This window comes from Chlorocebus sabaeus, chromosome 8 (genome assembly GCF_047675955.1).
Source record: "Chlorocebus sabaeus isolate Y175 chromosome 8, mChlSab1.0.hap1, whole genome shotgun sequence".
NCBI lineage: Eukaryota > Metazoa > Chordata > Mammalia > Primates > Cercopithecidae > Chlorocebus > Chlorocebus sabaeus.
In genome coordinates this window covers 16,515,078-16,536,355 of record NC_132911.1, presented here as the reverse complement: position 1 = coordinate 16,536,355, position 21,278 = coordinate 16,515,078, and the positions used below count along the sequence as shown (strand labels likewise).

General features: G+C 36.6%; 1 protein-coding gene across 1 annotated transcript in view; it reads right to left on the bottom strand.

Moving 5' to 3' along the window:
- Positions 1 to 21,278, bottom strand: part of MICU3 (mitochondrial calcium uptake family member 3) — a 93,345-nt gene that overhangs the window by 56,349 nt on the left and 15,718 nt on the right. Inside the window, 1 exon segment of the mRNA XM_007961723.3 lies at positions 1,399 to 1,552. Within this exon segment, the coding sequence (XP_007959914.2) occupies positions 1,399 to 1,552 (154 nt within the window).

Sequence of the window (21,278 nt, the reverse complement as noted above, 5' to 3'; positions counted from 1 at the left end):
TGGAATTCTCAGTAACACTGCATTTTACTTGGCTTCTATGACTACATACCCTTATGATTTTCTTCCTATGTCTCTGGCCATTCTTATGTCCCCTTTCCTCATCCTTTCAAAGCCTTTTGTCCATTCATCTTTTAAAGAGCAGAAATTCCTCAAGGCCAGGTCTTTGGTTATCCATAGTCTCATCCTATACGGCTTCCCTAGGCAATTTCATTCATACACATTGTATGAATTAGCAATAATGCAAAGATGAATCCTAAATATATACCTGAATCTCTTCCTTGATATCCAGTGGAAATAATCCAAAGAATCAAAAATTCATTAAAAGTTAATATGTCAAGTAGCCAATTTGCCAAATTATTGAGGATTTATTTTAAGGTTCGTTTTTGCCATATCGCTGACTCTGGAGAAAAAAATGGCTATAATTGTTCTAGTCTAAGTTAAAGTATTTGTGTGACAGTTTAAAGCAGATATGGGTCAAACAACTGATTATTTGTTATACTGATTTTTCTTGAGTGATCTTTCAGTGAACTGAAATGAATTATTAAAAAAAAAATCCAACTGTATCCTTTTACATATCCAAGGTATCTCAAATAGATCATGACCAAAATTGAAATTGTGATTTTTCTCCTCAAACCTGGTCCCTACTGCCATCCATCCAGGTAAGCCAGTCAGAAACCCTTAGTTCTCATTATTCTTTTACCACCATCTGTAGAGACTTCTGAAGCCTCAACTATCACCAGTCAATTGTGATATAGTATCAAAGGACAGTATCTATAATTATCTAAAAAGGCGATTAAAGTACTCTTTTTTTACTGTCTATATCTGTGAGGTAGCTTTTCTTCATATACTTCATGGAAAACAACATATTGTAACAGATCAAATAAAAAAGCACATATGAGAATACAGCTGTCTACTGTTAAGTTAGATATTAAGAGATTTGCAAGAATGTACAGACTGCCAAAAAGTTTGAGAACCATTATTCTAATATATGAAAAGGTGAGAAACAATTAAACTATTAATATATTTACACTGCAGGAGCTATGACAAATGCAGAAGAGATACAGGTAGAATTCTTGCCCAGGGCTAACCTCAAAGCCAGTCCTCTGAACTACTCTGTTCAGGTTTGATATAAGAATGAATAGGCAGAATATGAGTCTTTTATAAAGAGTATCAAAAGTAAGGTGGTGTTAAGCTGAGAAAGATAAAGCAATTGAAAGTTTCTGAAAAGAGAAGAGATGTAAGTTTGTAAGAAATACCAGTCTGTAACATTGAATAGCACAATATCATGTGAAATACCACATTACTCAGTTCTTCCAAAAAACTTATACTGCTCCATACATTTACAAGCTAGAGATAAAAAAAATACAATTATTAAGATAATTTCAAAAGTATACTTACCTTTGGGCTCATCTGTTGTAACAGCCAAAATAAAATCATACGGAGTCATGAATAACTGCCCTTCACATTCTATAGAAGCAAATAAACGAAATCGCCTCTCCCGAGATGTGGCACAGAGGTCTAAGTCTTCAATGTCTGTTCTCCCAATAGCAACCTAAGTTAAGAAAGCAAATAAATTTGGATCATGTGAAGTAATACCTCCCTCTAGAAGACACTTTTAATTATGTTGAAAGTGAACTAACAGAGTAAATGAGGAAGTGTGAAAATAACATCTTCTGAAAAACGTTAATCACTTTATAAATTATTCACATAAATAAAATTAATATTCAAAAGATTCTACAATAAATATCATTAAGAGCTTAAGGATTTTAAACTGGCACTTTGAAGAGTCTTAGAGAGCATTAAATTATGGAGCCAGTGGTACCTGTAGAAGAAACACCAGCACCTGCTGAATGCCTACTCTGCACTCTTATAGGCTAATGTAGTTAATTACAAGTCTATTCACTAACATCCATTAATTTTCTAAAAGAATAAAATAAAATCCCAATAGGCTACTTATAACTACCACTAAGGAAACCATTTAGTGGTAATATTTAGATTAGAAGTGAAATTGCTAATTCTAGGTCACTACAGTATAGTGACCATCATTAGTCTGAATTTTACCTAGAACTCCAGTTTGCTGAAAATTAATAGAATTAGAAAGTGTTTGTATATGGGGTGAGGGGTCTCTTTTCCTTCAAGACCTTTCCTTGTAGATAATTTTCCATTGTTATTTTCTCTCTGAAGTAACTAGAGAAAAGTTATTTTTTTAATAAAAGGATTTATTTCCTAATTACAAGAGAAATGCAAAGCTCTTACATGTAATTGAGAAGACAGAATTTTAAAAAGTTTGTTAAGTATAATTTTGTTTTCTTTTTGGCAAAAAAGTGGGATTTTACCATACATGCTGTTCAATAACCTGATCTTTTTCACTTACCAATTATCAGGGCCATTTTTCTATGTCACTAAATATCCTAGTACTTACTGTATAAAATTGGAAGACAGAATATAAAAATTTATAGACAGAACTATTTTTGCTTTCTTTAGGCAAAGAAAATGGGATTATACCATATATATATTTCAGTAATCTGACCTTTTTACTTACTAAAACTTCAGGGCAATTTTCCTATGTCACTATTCCTGTAGAAGACCATTTTTGTTAACTGTATAATATTCCATAGTAAATGTTAATAGTGTAACATAAACAATTCTACAAGGTTATTCAGTTGATTTCTAATCTTTAGATATTACAAAACAATGGTATAATGACCAACCTTGAAAATATTTAGAAATATCCATAAATAGTTCTTCAGGATAAATTCTTTTTCTTTTTCTTTTTTTTTTTTCAGACAGAGTCTGACTCTGTCACCCAGGCTGGAGTCCAGTGGCATGATCTCAGCTCACTGCAACCTCCACCTCGTGGGTTCAAGCGATTCTCCTGACTAGCCTCCCTTAATCCTTAGGAGTGAAACTGAGAGGTCAAGGAAGACCTTTTAGTCAGACTGTCTTCAGGGAGTTTATAGCAATTTACATGATTGTCGATAACACAGAAATTATATTTTCCCATATTTCATAAAAGTATTTCATACAAGAAAAAACTGTTTAAATATTTAGCACCTTGAGAAGCCATAACAAAAAAACTCATAGAAACTTTTGGCAAGAACGCTACTTTATTTCTAAGTTACACCTTATTAAACGAAAAGCCAGGCAAATGATTAATCTTTTCCATCATTCTGAAGACTAAGACTTCTCAAAACATTACAGTTGTAGTCAAATAAAAACTGGAAAAAAGTTTCGCTCCCCACTTTCAATGGCATAAGAAACGAAATTTGTGGTGTCTGTCTTTAAGGAATGAGTATCAATCTATATGGAAAGACAGAATACTAGCTGGAGAGACAAAAGGCACAAACAGAGAAACGGAATGGGTTAAATGCAAGCAAATACAAGACAGGCGCTATACGTTGGGCTTAAAAAGAAGGCTTCAGGAAAAATTATAAATTTGAATGTCAAGAAAAGATATGAACATTTGGGGTTTCTACAGCATATTTGAAAGATGGCCACAATCTTCCTGGGCAGAGGATTCACATTCATGGAAAAGTGTAGTAAAAGGATGGTGAGTTAATGATTTCTGAATGCCAGACTAAAGCCCTGGAGTTTAATCTGACAGTAAACAAATAGTCTTAGGAGATTCTCAAGTGAAGCAATGATTCAAAGAAAATGGTGCTTTAGAAAGATAAAGCAACCTGGTACCAAAGACAAGTTGGCTCAGCAGTATATTGATAACAGTTGCTCAGGTATCCACAGGCATTGGAAAATTGTTTTGGCTCTGCCGTGGGTGAGACATGAGATACTGAACAGCTCACGGGTAAAAACGACCAATAATCTCCCTGAATAGTCCCTGGGTATCAGACTACCATCTTAGTCCCCTTGTACATGCATATCCCAGGGGGTTCTTCTTCCTCTCAAGGTGGGAAACCAATCTTGTCTGTGACTAGAGCTTACTTTTCTGCCTTTTTCTTGCTAGGCCCATTTCGCTGGGCCTAGGTGACATCAATCAACCATGATTTATCACCAGTGAATTTCATGGAGACCACTCAGCCTGGAGCTCCCACTGTTTCTGCACCATGATCTGGATGAAGCATGCTTCGGTCTACCATTCTGCACCCCAAGTTTCTGCCTATAACATCTCTATTTGCTCTGACCCAATACAGACTTGATCTGTGGCTTCCGTTTCTACCTGGTGCTACTACTGCTCCTGAGATGCCTGTTTTCTCATCAAACTTTCTTTCCTTAAGCATAGTCTATCAATCCCCCAGCTTACCAAACCCGCCTGACCACTGCAGCTGGGAATGTGATCCACCTTCTATGAGCTAACGCTGACAATTTCTCCTCCTCCTTTACCTCTACTAACAGTCAACTAACAAAGTCTGTAGTCCTCTAATTTCACACATCAAAACCACTGCCACCACCTTTGTTCAGGGACTCATTACTACCTCCCCACAGTTTTATAGTAATGCCCTAACTGTGATTGTTACCTCTAATCCATCCTATGCTGAAGTGAGAGAAAACATGCAGAACTGTAGAAAAGTTTGCATTCTTTAACCACCTGAGCAAGGGTATGAGAAGAAATCTCACTAAGCAGAGCTGAAGGTTTTCATTAAAACTCCACTTTACGAATCCACTCCTGTTGTCTTAGCAATAGTATTAAGTGGGGCTTTTGACAATGATATTAGTTCCGTGCCCACATTTATATCTACCACCACTTTAAAGGAAGGTCAGGAAGGAGTTTGGAACGGGTTTGTGCCCCAGGAAACAAACAAACAAAAAAAAGAGATAACCAGAGGCCTGGTGCTTAAAAGGGCTTGCCAGTACCACCAACTCATTGCTTCCTCCATTGTCTCTGCTCAACTTAGTGTAATAAAGCACATAGTCTAATAAAACACACTAATACCACTCAGATGAAAAATGGACTGGTTAAAAGTAAGTAACGGCCAGGCATAGTGGCTCACGCCTGTAATCTCAGCACTTTAGGAGGCCAAGGCAGGCGGATCACTTGAGGTCAGGAGTTCCAGACCAGCCTGGCGAACATGGTGAAACCCTGTCTCTACTAAAAATACAAAAATTGGTCCGGTGTGGTGGTGCATGCCTGTAACCCCAGCTACTTGGGAGGGTGATGCAGGAGAATCACTTGAAATCATTTGAAACCCGCAAGGCGGAGGCTGCAGTGCACCAAGATCATGCCACTGCACTTCAGCCTAGGCGAGAGCGCAAGACTCCATCTCAAAAAAAAGCAACAACAAGTAAACAATTTCCCCATGATAACCCAGTAAATTCGTCTGATCCCAGAATAGTCTACTTATCATCAACTAGGAGAACTCAGCTCATCTGGTGGGAGAATGAGACAGGATGGAGAGCAGAACAGGAATGCAATACTTGTGTTGGTTTTTAAGTTCTCTATTCTCTTCTACAGACTTACATGTCTCTTTCTACTCAAATACCATACTGTTTTAATGACTATATCTTTTGAATATGTTTTGATGTTAAAACAAGACTGTACCTTAGTGTCAATCTTTTTAAAAATATATGTAACGACAGATATGTAATTTTCATTTCAAAGTAAACTTTGAAATCAATGTATCAAATTCTATTGTACAAATCCTACTAGTATTTTGTTTGAGATGACATGAAATTTGGGAGAATTGATAGTCTCACAATATTGATTTTTCCAACCTAGGAACACAGATGTCTATTTAGTCAAGTCTTCAACTATGTCTTTCAATAAAGTTGTGTAGTTTTCTTCATATAAATTTAAAATATTTTGGTAGATTTACTCCTGAGCATTTCATAATTTCTGTGCAATTTGAATCGGGAATGGGATCTTTTATTCTATTACACTTTCAGTTGGTTATTTTTTATGTGTGGAAAGGCTATTAACTTTAGTATATTTGCTTCATATCCAACTATCTTAATAAATTCCTTCACTAATCTTAACTTTTTTCTCAGATTTGCTAAGTAGGTAATCACAAATTCTTTCAAAATGGTGACAGTTGTAGCTTGTCCTTTTCAGCATTTATATCTCATTTTCATTGCCTTAATTGCTAAAGTTGTAGGTCTATAAAAATGATGTTGAATATTATCAGTAATATTAAGCACTCTTGACTTTTTCTCTGTTTTGAAGAGAACGCTTCTAATGAATTGCCAATAAAAGCAATGTCTGCTGTTAGTTTTGATAATTATCTTCTACCTTTTATCAGGAATTGGTATTCACCTGGCCTCCTTTGTTCTCTGAAAATGAGTTTAGAGTTAGAATGGTCCTTAGAGATCATTTGGTCCTGTTTCTTCACCTTTTTATCAAAATAGAAACGTAAATATTAGTCCCCAAACAAATATTTAAAATGTGTTGGTTGAGTAGCAGCATAAATAGGAATCCCCAAACAAAAACTCAAACTATATTGGAGAAAACTCTATTATTTGCATTCTTTTAAGCCTGTATAGTTTCTAAGATGAATATTTAACGTCAACAAATGACTTAATGTAAATTCATTCACTCATTCAACAGGTACTTGCTGTGTGCCTATTACATACAAATGAAATATTATAAAATAATTAGTCAATTGTAAGATTACCAACATTAACTAAAACTGTTTTAGGACAAAAACAAGTAAATAAGCTTGGTTTAATCATGTTCTGCCTACATACACCTAACTACTTTCAAACACTTCAAGAATCCATATGCTTATTTCTCTGTAGTTTATCAATAGACTGTTTACTTAGAGAATGATCTAATGGCATAAGATGAATAATTTATCGTTTGTTACTATGATACAGTTCTGACCAAGCTAAACTTCAGAGTGCATAGGAGACTGACTTGGAGCAGTCCATGAAGTTCTGCTGAGTATACTCCATCTACCAGAACCTCTGAGAAAGAGGCAGCAGCTTGCCAGCAGACTATCAAAGTATCACAAGGAACTCAGACCTTTCAGAGATTTAGCTTTGCTTCTGAACTTTCCAACATTAAAAAAAAAAACAAAAAAAAACCCCACACTCTCTGAAGTTTTAACATCACAATTACAAACATTCAATAAAAAAAAAAAAGTCAATAATAAAAGCGGAACAAGACATTAAAGCAGTTTACTAAACCTCTTGTGAGTCTTTCTTGCTTACAAATGACAATGATCTTGTATCACATTCATGTTCTGGACCTTTTAAAAAATACACATAGCCATTTCACTGGAGCTCAATGAATCTATGGTTCTGTGATTAGGGGTATATCCTTATATTACTAGGAATAGGTTTCATTGGCTGATCTACTTCATTTTTAAGTACCTTTTTTGCTTACCTAGATCCAATATATCTTTTAAACGTTTATTTCTAATTTAAAAATCCTACCAAAATCAACTGAAACATCTTTCATTACTATGCATTATTTCAGTAAATGGTACTTTTGGCATCACAAATTGCCAATGCAGTAAAAACTTGTCAGTAAGTACAATATGTCAAAGGTCAATAGGGTACTTTAGAAGGCCGAGGCGGGGGGATCACCTGCAGTCAGGAGTTCGAGACCAGGCTGGCCAACATGGTGAAACCCCGTCTCTACTAAAAATACAAAAAAATTAGCCAGGTGTGGTGGCAGGTGCCTGTCATCTCAGCTACTCGGGAAGCTGAAGCAGGAGAATCACTTGAACTTGGGAGGTGGAGGCTGCAGTGAGCTGAGATCACACCATTGCACTCCAGCCTGGGCAACAAGAGTGAAACTCTGTCTCAACAACAACAACAACAAAAAAAAAACGAAAAAAAAAGTCAACAGGGAAAGCTACCCTTAAAGCCAAGAAAACCTGAATTATATTCATTCATTTGTTAAACCATAAACTGCTAAACTGAAAATCATTATCATCAATTCAGTGATATATACTTTAAAATATGCCTTTCAAAAGTGGTAATATAGGACACCATTTGCAAATGGGTAAGGAAGAGACTGAGAGGAGTTATAGAAGAAAGGAATTATATGAGAAAAATTCTTAATTTCTGTAGATTATAACTTATATTAATTACAACATATTAAGTTATAGCCGATTATCAATGTTAAAAATTTGCTCTAATTAAAAATTGTTAGAGATTGAATATAATTAATACTGTTTGAACCTTGAATTATTGTTTTCATATGAGTTTTGGAACCAATCCTGTTCCAAGTTGGAGGTAACCACATACTCTCAGGCCAGAGATCAAGGTGTCGCCTGTTATGTTCTGGGAACAAGAACTGAGCTCCTGATTTGCTCCCTATCCTTAGAACTAACCCATCCCTGATTTCCCAGTGTCTGTACCTGGGTTCCTGTCAACCTGTGCCTGAGACGTCTTCCTCCTGCTCCACAGGTTCCCTCTGGAATTGCAGTGCATGCTTACCCACCCACCCCAGGACTTGCTGTTAGGCTGCTACTTACCAGATCTCCTTAATGCTTCTTTCTAAACTCTGTCTGTTTAGACCTCTGCTAGTTATCAACACATTCAATGGTTATTTACTGATAGAGCTTCATAAAATCAACTAAGCTAATACTAACCAAACTCTAGGCTTAACCTGTTGACAGAAACAAGAATGAGTCTAATTTCCATCAGAGCACAGGATAAACTCTGGAAACTATAATGGTCTCCGCCATGGCCAGCTCCAAGAATATTTTAGATCCACTTCAGTTCCCTGCTTAACTTTGCAATTTCTCTGGTGATGACTCCAATACTTTTCCAGTTATTGCCAAGGAAATGAATCCATGGTGTTCCATATCAAATGGAATATGTGATTCTTTTCCTCAGACTCTCAGGAAGGCCACATTCCAGAAAACTGCTGCTGCCACACCCTCTCTACTGTATAAGCTACTGCTCCACATCGATTCCTAATTAATCACATCCCTTGCAATAGCATACCTTAGACCCTGACCACACAGCTTTCCTGTAAGCCAACACAGTATCTGGATAAATCTTAGTGATTTCCTTTATATACCCCTATTATATCACTGGTGCTCCTTTCCTCCATTCACACCAGGTTGCAATTATCTGTTTATCTATTTGTCTCTTCCATTCAATCATGAATTCCTTGAGCCCTAAGTTATTGCGAGAAAAAGAAAAACATAAATACCACTTGGAAGAGGTTCAAATGAGCAAGACTGAGGAGAGCACTACATGGAGGACTGCAGGAGCAGGCAGCAGTGGAGGGAACAAGAAGCCAGACAGGAAAGGTATGGGAGATGCAGTGTATGATTCATTTGGCACAATCCTAAACCAACTTCAAGACCCAGACTATGGACCTCAGCCAGGAACACAGGAGATTACAACGAGGTTCAAGCAGCAGGCAAATTGACTGAAGCCCACTACTCAAAGAAGAGATAAGTAGGTAAGAGGAGCCTTGATTCAGGAAGAAGAAATGTAGTCCCTGCGGAACTGGCATAAGGTGACTGGGATTTTTTAAGTGACATTCTAAGGTAGGAATCTGAAACATGGGATTGGAATAGAAGACTGGGGCTAAATCACAGGGATCAATAAGTTACATTAATAATGTCAAGTGGCCAATTAGCTATTAATCTAAAGCTCCTTATATTCTGTGGCTCTTAGTGTGTGTGGTGAGGTTGAACCTACAGACAGGCAATTAGGTGAACTTTCATACTAGGAGAACTTAAAAGACACGTCTAGCTGACAGTTAATTCACCTCTATCCAGAAACAATCATCTCCCTTCTCAGTGATCGAGACCTTCACCAATTAATCCCTTCTCTACTGTATTAGACAGCGTAGGCTAATTTCTCAAATGTAATGGCTCCAACACGACACAAGTGTTTGTATCTCTTTCTCATATAAGAGTTCTGAGAGAACATACTAGGACTGGGGCTGGGAGTTGGATCAAGGAGCTCTGCTTTATATAGTCACTCAGAGACCAAGGCAGATGATGTCTCTGTCATTATCAACCAAGGGAGAGGGAAATAAAGTATGGGAGAAGTTCATGTGAGAAGCTTTTATAAGCCAGGCCTAGAAGTGGTATAAATCACTTCTGCTCACCTTCAACTGAAGAGAAGGTAAGTCACACAGCCACACTAAAGTGCAAGGAATGATGGAAAATGAAGAAGAGTTGGACATCTATACCCTAACTATTACGGAAAAGGAGAAGAAATTGTGGCCAACAGTTTGCAGTCTCTGTCATACCAACTTCAGGTAACAACATCAGGGACTCATGGAATATAAAGGACTAAAAATAAAAACATTAGAGTAAATTTAAGAAAGACTTGGAGAGACTCACTTCCAAAACCAACCACATCTGTAGAACTAAAAGCCTCATGGCAGGTAACACTTCTAAATCACCTTCATCAATGTTTCAGGAAACACTAAACTGCTGTGATTCACTTAGGTTGACAGTTTCATACATTTTAGCCTCTGCAGACTATCTCTCTCTTCCCAAATTCTTAGACATAGCCACCATCGGCTTGAAATTTAATATTTGCACTTGTATGCTCCCTGGTCTTGTTTTCCAAATTTGGCAAAATGCTTCTGTAACTCTGACCTTTTCTCAAAACACTGCAGTGAGATTAAGAAAGCGTTTGGGGCTGGTCATGGTGGCTCATGCCTGTAATCCCAGCACTTTGGGAGGCTGAGGCAGAGGGATCATGAGGTCAGGAGATCGAGACCATTCTGGCCAGTATGGTAAAACTCTGTCTCTACTAAAAATACAAAAATTAGCCAGGCATGCTGGTGGGCACCTGCAATCCCAGCTACTTGGGAAGCTGAGGCAGGAGAATCGCTTGGACCTGGGAGGCAGAGGCTGCAGTGAGCCGAGACCGTGCCACTGCACTCCAGCCTGGCGACAGAGCAAGACTCCATCTCAAAAAAAAAAAAAAAAAAGAAAAAGAAAAAGAAAACATTTGGGTCTGGTCCTCAGTCCTTGAAAGTTGACAGATGTTGAATGTAAACAAATGTTTTTTGCTCTTCCTCCACAAACCTACCCACGTTATCTAAGGGAGACTGAACAGTAAGTATTATTACTAACCTACAGTTTAATTTACAAAAACCGACTCAACTACCTATAGGTCTTCACATTTTGCTCTATAATTATACAACTGAATTATTCCTAAACTTGGCGGCAGATTGTTATACTCAAAGTATCTAACAAAAATAACCAAAAAATTCTAAATCTAAAATCTAAGTAACAGAAACAAAATATAAAACTCCGTGCAAATACATATATGTACATAAACTTAAGTTTTAAATCCTAACAACTTCACTTCTTTCATTCATACAGTAAAATCCATTCTGAAAATACAATATAATCATCAAACTTCAAAGTAATGAAATCATGGCATGTATGATTTTGTGAAACATTACCTATTAAATGTAATAATATTACAATTTCTTGGCTTCATATGGGAATATTCTTAACTAGATATGTGAAACTTTTTATAGTGCTATTTTTCACCAAATAGGAAAATAAAGACATTGTAAAGTTCAAGGTGAGGTATCATTGCAGTGTTTTTAGATGTGGAAAATTTTGCTGAAATGGAACTTTTTTTCTATCAAAAAGACCTTGCAAAGCTCCTGCAGAAAACTGCCCAAGCACAGACCACAGATTTGGCACATGACTTATCTTATTTATAAGTGTGAGGCCACACAGTAGAAACATAAAATCACAGAAATTGAGAGCTAAAAGATAACTGAAATTTGCCATTTCATGTTACTCCTTCTAGAATATTACACCTTAGACCTTCTAGGAAATTATTTTATGGGAATTGCCTGACACCCTTTTCACATTTGCTAAAAACGTTTAGGGAATCTTCTTCTTTCTACCTCTAGAAAGCTCTATTTCCTCTGTTTCACTGAGAAATTGTGAGCTATTTATGAGAATTTATGTGGAAATAATAAAAATATACATGATTGCTTCATAAAAATTAACTAGTAATTCTTTTTAGGTAACTGTGTGGATGCTGTAAGTCATGCTGACAGAACTAAGATGATAAGCTTAAAAAATGACAAAAGTTTCATTTTAAGTTACCTCATCTTTCCAAGAGAAATAAAAATATAGTGTCAATACAATTATCCTCTCTGGAATTTCCAAACTCAGAACTTTGCAACAAGTACTTAGATGTTACTTGTTAAGGTAGTGAGGCTAGGGCCTTCAGGCAACAGAGTACATCATTAGCCTTCCTATGAAAACAGAAAGCAAAGGTTCACTGCCAAGGCACAGGCTCACGTTACTTCAGGTCAGCAATAGAAAAATTTACTTGGTGGTAAGGTCTAGTTTTCCCAGGGAGGCAAGATTAAATGCCAGATAAAGGATTCACTACTTGACAATTAGAGAAACTTACGCCTACCAGCTGATAATACCCTAAAAGAGGCAATTCAAAACAATTATATCAATTATCTAAACTGCATAATACCTTACTCTGCATAATACCTTACCTTTTAGCAACCACGAAGCAGAAATGAGAATGAACAATGAAAGAAGAAAAAACTAAAACCATTTGTATTCACCAAAATTATTTAGATTACTCACCCTTATTAGTTTCTTTAAGACACATTTGTTTTATACTAAATCAAGTCAAAAATTTTAAAAATAAAGAGTGATTTAAAAATGTATCAATTTCATGTAGGGAATGTGCACTGGTTAGGATTTACCTCATGTTGGCAACTGTACCAACATTTTTATAAAACATAAAAGTAAATAATCTTGTAAATTTATATTTCTACACTATATTATCTGGGCAAGAATCTTATGGATTTGCATGGGATTCTATTCAAGTAGCTAAAAAAGATGTTCATGGAAGTATTACATTTGGTTTTCCCAAATGGCATCAGGCCTATTTAAAGGCATCTTGAAGATAAAAGAGGTAGCATTTTCTTTGCTTGCTGGGTGGTCGAAAGGTTAAACCTCAAATTCCCAGTGTGGGAAAATCCCAAGTACTCTAAGTGAAATGTTTTGATGCTTAGTAAATGTGTTTGTGTGGAAATACACACAGCTGAAGACAAGCCAATAGTATCTCCCTGGCTGAGATCAAAGATTTTAAAAGTTGCTAGATAAAGCAACTGACCATTTATAATTTTTAAGGCCTCTAATTGTAATAGTTACCAGACTATGGGAAGGGTGAGTGGGGATTGGGGAAATGAAGACAGATTGGTTAATGAGTATAAACATAGTAAGAAGAAATAAATTCTAGAGTTCAATAGCACAGTAGGGTCACTATAATTAACAATAAAATTCATATATTAAAAAATAGCTAGAAGATTTGAAATGTTCTTGACACAAAGAAAGGATGAATGTTCAAGGGGATGGATAACCTAAATACTTTGATTTGATCATTACATACTGTATGCATGTATCAAAATATCACACATACCCCATAAATACATACAAATATCATGAATCATGTGAATAAAAAAAAATTAAGTCTCTACTTGTATTATTATAGTAGCTTACATTATAGGGTTATTTCGAAGTTTTTAAAGTACTTTCACATACATCATCTCATTATTTGATTGAAAGATAATATAAATGAAAGTCCTTCTCTCTAGAGGCACTATAGCATAGTGGTTCAGTGTGTAGACCTCCTCTTTTCCTGCCTATTCAAAGACTTTGGTTCAGCAATACTACCTTGGCCCTGCCAACCTATTTTTTCCTCTTCCACTGTATACTTCTCTTCAGCTTACACACGTTCCTATTCCTCCCACCTTAGAAAGTGCCTTGTCCTACGTCTCTATTTAGCTACCTTTTTGTTCTCCTCCCGGCCACTTTTCTCCTTCCCTTTACAGCAAGGCTACTGGAGAGTGTTGTTTACATTTCCTCTCTTTCTTTTTTTATCTTACTCCAGCAAGGCTCTCTCCTCTACCATGCCACCAAAACTGCTTGTCAAGGTCGTCAATGACCTCCTTGTTGCTAAATCCAAAGGTCACTTCTCAGTTTTCATCTTATAGCATTTGACACAGTTGGTGGCTCATTTCCCCTTGAAATAATTTATTTTCTGTTTCTAAGATTTCACTCTCTTGCTTTTCCTCCTATCCCTCTGGGTATTCCTTTTTGGTATTTTTGCCAGTACTTCGCAACTACCTACTGCCCTAGGGCCCATCCTTGGACCTCCTATCCTCTTTTAAATCTACAATTACCCACTTGATGATCTCATCTAGCCTTCAAATATTATAAATATGCTGAGAAACACAAAATGTATCTCCTGCATTCCACAATATAAATTCCATGAATGCAGGAATTTTTTGTTTACTTGGTACACTTTAGTTTCCCCAGCGCCTACAAAAGTTTTTGGTTTCTAGCAGGCTCTCAAATATTTGCTGAATAAATGAATGAGTGAATGTGGGTGTAAAGCTTACTACAATTGTTAAATTGTGATTCCTTTAAAAATCACACTATAAAAAAATTAAAATAGTATTAAAAAACCAATACCTATGTGGTACTAATATTGCAGTCGACTTCAGAAAAATATGAGGTGGGGAGGGCCATTTAATAAAACATGTTCAATGAACTTTTTTGGAATAAAAAATTTTCTGATACTCATTTTTCCTCAATTTTCAGATGTATATAAACAAGTCTTTAAATGTTATGTGTAACCAATTGAAGACCAGAAACAGGATGTATGACTTTCAAACTAGTAGAGGGAGAAAAATAAGAAGAAACAGGACCATTCTAATGCCAGGTGATAAAGAAGTAACACATGCTCATAATAATATAGCAAAAATAAATGCAAACATGTTCTCAATCACAACAAATAGGACAGGTTTAAACTCCCCCAATGAAAAACAGCAATCACCAAAAAGATATTAAACACATGAACTAAACAGCTTAAAATTACATAATGCAAAAACTGTTAGAGAATGGCAATGAAAATTTATCAATTCACAATCATGGCTGAGAGTTAAGTAGATCTCAACCAGAAATGGACAGATCAAATAGAGAAGCCAAGTAAGAAAAACAATCTGAGTAACAGAATCAGGTGCTTGTTAATTTTGTTTTTAATAAACAGGGACTATATAAACTGATCACTGATCAATCTTCACAAAAATAGCAATAAAAATGTTAATTATATCAGTGTAATGAAATATTAATAAAGTAGTATATTTTACAGTAATGAAAGTAAATTAACTACAAGTACATGTGTCAATATGTATAAATTTCCTAAATATAATATTAAATAAAACAAATACATTATAGAAGGACATATTATTTTTTAAATTTACAAAAATATGTGTATATTGTTCAGGGATACAGCACTTGTAAGAAAACTGCTCATTACTTATTAAATGTAGAAGTAAATCTTAGTGTACCATTTTGAAAAATAATTTTAAGTTTCTATTAACATTTAATAGCTATAGACCCAGTAATTTAATATTTGCAGGTACTTAAGATCCTTGGATAGTCATTGCAGCATGTTTCCAATAGTGAAGAAATAGAAATAATCAAAATTTCCAGCAGCAGGACAATGGTCAAATTATGGCACACCCATGGAATAGCTGGTGACTATGAAAAGGGGTATGGTAGATCTAGAGGTACTACCATAGAAACAGTCACAAGATGCACACTAGGGTGAAAAAAACAGGTTGTAGAAAAATGCGTAAAAAAACAAAAGTTCATGTTTTATAGGAATATATGTAAGTCAACATGTAGATAAATTTTGGAATGGAGTACTATTTTTTAAAAGGCAAACAGAACATATATTATTAGTGCAACTGTACAAAAGAGTTAACTTAATCTACAAGGGCCTTCAACAGGGTCACACAGGCAGCAAATGGGTCTGGGACCAGAACTTGAGTACTGCAACACACAACCCAGTGTTTTTTCACATTACACAGCTTGGTATACTGGAATGAAAGTACACGGGTTTTGCAATCCTTCCGGCCTATGTTCAAATGCCAGCTTCATCCCTTCCTAGTTAGGTAACCTTGGGAAAAACAATTTACTTTCTGCAAACTTTAGCATTTTCAACTATAAAATGGACAAATAAATACTAAGCCCACAGACTGTAAAGATTAAATGAAAACTACATGCAAATATTGCCTTTTCCCTTGGCCCACAGAATCGAGAGAATCTGCCTCTTGATGTACTATTAACTAGCTAGGTCCAGAAATAGTGTTTGGCTCCTCAACTCCAGGTCCAAAGTTTATAAATATCTAGAACCTCTGTGGCACTACGAGTCAGATATTCTCCAAACACGTGAGAGGAGATAAAACTATTCCAACTGCCTGGCTGTTTCTTGTAGGTCTCACTGCCTCATGCTCTACCACCCTTCCCTCAGTCTTCGTGGTTCAGTGTCCCAGGATATAACAGAACACTAGGCATAAATGGGTTAAAATTTTTACTTGAAGAGTCTTGTTTAGAAATTTAGTCTCATCATCTAAGAGAAAAGTCTGAAATGTTCCCAGTCTGAAATATTCAGTTACCTATGAAAGAAGAGAAAACGGCTGACGTTCAAAGAAATGGAGTTAAGTTATCTATCCCCGAAATACAGAACTGTGTACTGTTTATTTGCATGGATCCATAATAAGCTCATAAATTTCCAGCACATTACGGAGTATATGCACCTAGACCAGGTTCAAAGACACAGGTTGGGTGCACTGCTCACGTCTAAAAATCTCAGCACTTTGGGAGGCTGGGGTGGGAGGATCACTTGAGTCCAGGAGTTTGACACCAGCCTGGGCAACACAGTGGCAACCTGTCTCTACAATTTTTTAAAACATATATTGCCTGGGTGTGGTGATGTATGCAGTAGTGCCAACTACTCAGGAAGCAGAGGCAAGAGGATATCTTGAGCTCAGGAGGTTGGGGCTGCAGTGAGGGGTGATCACACCACCATACTCCAGCCTGAGTGACAGAGTAAGACCCTGTCTCAATAAAACAAAATGAAATAAATAAGTAGTAGTTGTGGAGAAGATTCTATTCAAAATTTCACCTTGAATTGTAGCTCCCATAATTCCCAAGTTTCATGAGAGGGACCCAATGGTAGGTAACTGAATCATGAGGGTGGGTCTTTCCGATGCTGTTCTTGTGATAGCAAATAAGTCACACAAGATCTGATGGTTTTATAAAGGGGAGTTCCCCTGCACATGCTCTCTTTCCTGCCTCTATGTATGATGTGACTTTGCTACTCCTTTGCCTTCTTTAAGGCCAGTGAATTTCTATTTCATTTTTCTGTTGTGTTTCCTTATTAATTTGTAGATCTACACATTTAGGATATGTAGTCCTTGTGAGGGCTATGTACTATAAATATCTTCTTCCATTCCAGGACTTCTTTTTATTTTATTAAATATTTTAAATGAAGTAAATATAGTAATATTTTCCATTCTAGGTTTTGCTTTTTATTTTGTTTCAAACACCAAAACATACATATTCCTCTAAATATCTCAAAGTTTTACTTATCACATGTAGGATTCTAATCCACCTGGATAATTATGACATGAAGCAGGGATTTTGGTTTCCCCCATTAAACACTTTAACTCATCATGCTTCACTGTCTTGTGTATCAGTTGTTCACTATTTGAAATCCACTTCATTGTAACTTCTTTTAAAATAATAATTATTGTTGCTATATACAATCAATGGTTAATAACTGCTCTCATCTTTACTACTTTCTTTGTTCTCCATTGCTTCTTGAATTTCACCCCTTTTTATGTTAATTCATTTCATTTCTTCCTGATACGCACTCTTCAATGGTTCTTTCAATGATGATCTGATACTGGTAAATTCTCAGTCTCTTATGAAAATACATTTATTTTGTTCTCATTCCTAAATAACTTTCCGAGGTATAGAAGTCTAAGTGGCAGTTATTTTCTCCCACTTTTGAAGATATAGCCCACTGTCCTCTGGCTTCTGTCTGTTGCAGTGGATTAGTCTATCATCAGGCCAACTGCAGTCCCTTTGTAGGAAGTCTGTCTCTCTTTATATTTGATTTTACAGTTTCACTTCAATGTGACTAAATATTTTTATTTATCCTGCTAAGGACTTATGAATCTGAAGATTAATGTCTTTGTTCCTTTCTGGGAACTTTTCAACCATTATCTCTTGGGATACTGCCTTTCTCATTCTCTCTCCTCCTCATCTGTAACCCCTAATACATGAATTTTAGACCGTCTCAGTCTATTTTCCACATTTTTAAAATATTTCATAATATTTGACATATCTTCATTTCTGTGTTACATTCTGTGCAGTTTCTTCAAAATTATCTTTCAGATTATTAACTGCTGCTATAGTTCTTATATGCTGTATAGCCTACCAGGCTTCCAATGGCTATATTTACATTTCTAGAAGTTCTATTTTAATCTTTATAGCAATCTGCTTTTTCATGCTAATTTTTCATTGTATCTTCAATCACTTTGCATATACTTAATTTACAGACCCAACCAAATTATCCTATTATCCAGTTGTTAGGAATCCAATCATTGAGTTTACTGACTCTTGATCACAGAACTTCATATATTTTGTACTTTGGATTACGAGCTCATTCTCATCTAGATTTTATCCATAGGAATCACATATGGCCAGTGTTAAGGCTTTTCCTTCCAAAGAAGTTCTGCATTTCTTTCTGCCAGCTATGCCTGCTCCTTCTCTGCTTGGGTAATGTAAGTTCTAACTCTGAACCTATATGAGGTGGTATGGAGCCATGTGTATACATTCTCAGGAGACTCTTCTTTCCTATTCTGAGCGCAGGAGGAAATTTGCAGGTTTCATGTCATCAACTTATACCAGACATAACATTTTTTCCTTCTCCATCCTTTTGATGAGAATTCTGGCTTTCAGTAGGTGGCATCTCACTTCCAACTTCCCAAGGTCTAGTTTCCTGTCCCCACATGAGCACTAAAGTCCAAGAGCCTAGAATTCCATGAATCATGACCCCTCTCCTCCTCCAAGTAAGTCACAGTTCACACACCATTGTAGTTATTAGTTCCTTCTTTATTTCTGTCCCTGGCAATTTCTCTCAATTTCTTATAAGTACAGTGTGGTATTTAGTTACATTTAAAAGATTTTTATGACTGATTCTATATTACCAAAACCAAAAGGATAAACCATTTATTTTATCAAATAAGTGTTTGTAAACGTTTAAACCATGTTTTTCCTCTGCTCTCAGACCAACACAATCATCACAGAAGACTTCTGTGACCAAATGTGAGGTGGAAGGAGGTTCTCCCCATCACCAAGCAATCAATCAGTTCTGCAGCAGCCACCAACTGGGTGTCCTCCAATCAATTCTGACACTGTGTACCTGGAGATAGTGCTAGATCCCACAGGTTAAGGGCTCAGTTCCCAAGATTGCCCTCTTCAGTGAAATTTACAAGTCCTGGCTTCCAGAACTTCTGACTGACTGGCTTCAAGATGGGGTTCGCGTGATCCCTCTTTAGATTCAAATAACTTGCTAAAGCAGCTCACAGAACTCAGGGAAACACTTATTTACATTTATGGATTTATTATAAAGGATACTGGAAAGCATAAATATGAAGAGATGCTATGGTTTGGTTGTGTCCCCACCCAAATCTCATCTTGAATTGTAGCTACCATAATTCCCATGTGTCACAGGAGGGACCCAATGGGAGGTAACTGAATCATGGGGGCAGGTCTTTCCTGTGCTGTTCTCATGACAGTGACTAAGTCTCATGAGATCTGATGGTTTTATAAAGAGGAGTTCCCCTGTACTTGCCCTCTTGCCTGCCTCCATGTAAGATGTGACTTTGCTTCTCCTTTGCCTTCTGCCATGATTGTGGAACTGTGACTCCATCAAACCTCTTTCCTTCATAAATTACCCAGTCTCGGGTATGTCTTCATCAGCAGCAGAGAACAGACTAATACAGATGTGTAGGATAGAGTATGGGGAAAGGGGCAAGCAGCTTCCCTGCTATCCTGGGTATGCCACCCTCCAGGAACCTCAACATGTTCAGCTATCTGGAAACTCCCAAACTCTGCCCTCTTGGATCTTTTTATCAGGACTTCACTGGTGACTTCTTATGAAGAATGGGGACTTCATAGGCATGACTGAAACATGGACAACCATGTCAAAATGTGACTGGATAAAAAAGGTATGATCTAAACTCAGCAGACCTGTCTGTTCAGATTCTTCTTGACCTGTCTGTGCAGCATTCCTTCCTCCAAAGTATGGGGCAGGATGCTCCCTGTAATGAGAGTCTTATGATCCTCAATCAGATTAGAGTCCTGCTGTGGGAAGGTGAAAGGAAGGCAGGAGAAAGTCAGAGAGAGAGTTTGTTTACTGTAACAAGGACTATGGTAGTTATGAGCCAGAACTGTGGACAAAAACTTATGTTATCTATCTATCTTATAACATCAAAGTATCCCATAATTTATTTTTGAGCATTTTCATTCATTTAAAAGCCACTTTCTCAATAGGCTTCCTCTAACAAAGACTAGCAGATATCTCCCATTATTCATTCTCCAATTTTCCGTTAAAAAAAAAAAAAAAAAAAGGAGCCCTGCTTTTTAGCCAGACATATGAAATAAAGGTTACCTTTTCCAGGCTGTGTTGCAGTTAGACAGGGCCATTTGACCAAGTTTTGGCCAGTGAAGTACAGACAAAATTGTTTTTTAAGAATTTCTGGAGGACCGATTAAAAGGTGTTCCCTTAGCTCCAGGAGCACAGGTAAGGAATGGCAGCATCATGATTTTTATTCAGGTCTCCTGACCCATCCCAAGCACAGATAAAATTGTTTTTTGAGAATTTCTGGAAGGCCACTTAAAAGGTGTTCCCTTAGCTCCAGGAGCATAGGTAAGGAATGGCAGCATCACATTTTCATTCAGGTCTTCTGACCTACCCCAAGCCAACTGCTCTTTATTACACCAGCTTTCACTTATTTCAGCCTATGTTATTTCCTTAATCACTGTAATCTCTGAGCCTCAAGCTGCTGTAGAGGGCAATTGTAAGTAGAAATAGGCAAGGAGGTCACTGTAAAGTGAGGACATGTGGAAAGGGAAAAGGAGGAAGATCTATATTTTCCCAAGCACAAGCTAAACAACTACATGAAGATCCACACTGCTTTTGGACTAGGATGTAGTACTGTGAATCAGTCAATCAACATACCACAATGTTTTCACCAATTTTTCTAGGTTACATTCCTCTGATCCCTCTGTCTCCCAGTGCTTTGCTTTTCCAAAAAAAAAAAAAAAAAAATTAAAATTCCTAGGGAATTCTAGGGAGCTACTCTGCTCTCCTAAAATTAAGAAAACACTGCTGACGAAGATACTTGAATTACACAGTACCATCTAAGAATGCTACTTTCTCTGTAGATCCTAGAGACTGCTTCCTGAGTAAAATCTATCACCAAAATATATGAGATATGTTTTCATGACTTCTGTATTAGCTTGTAATCAAACAATACC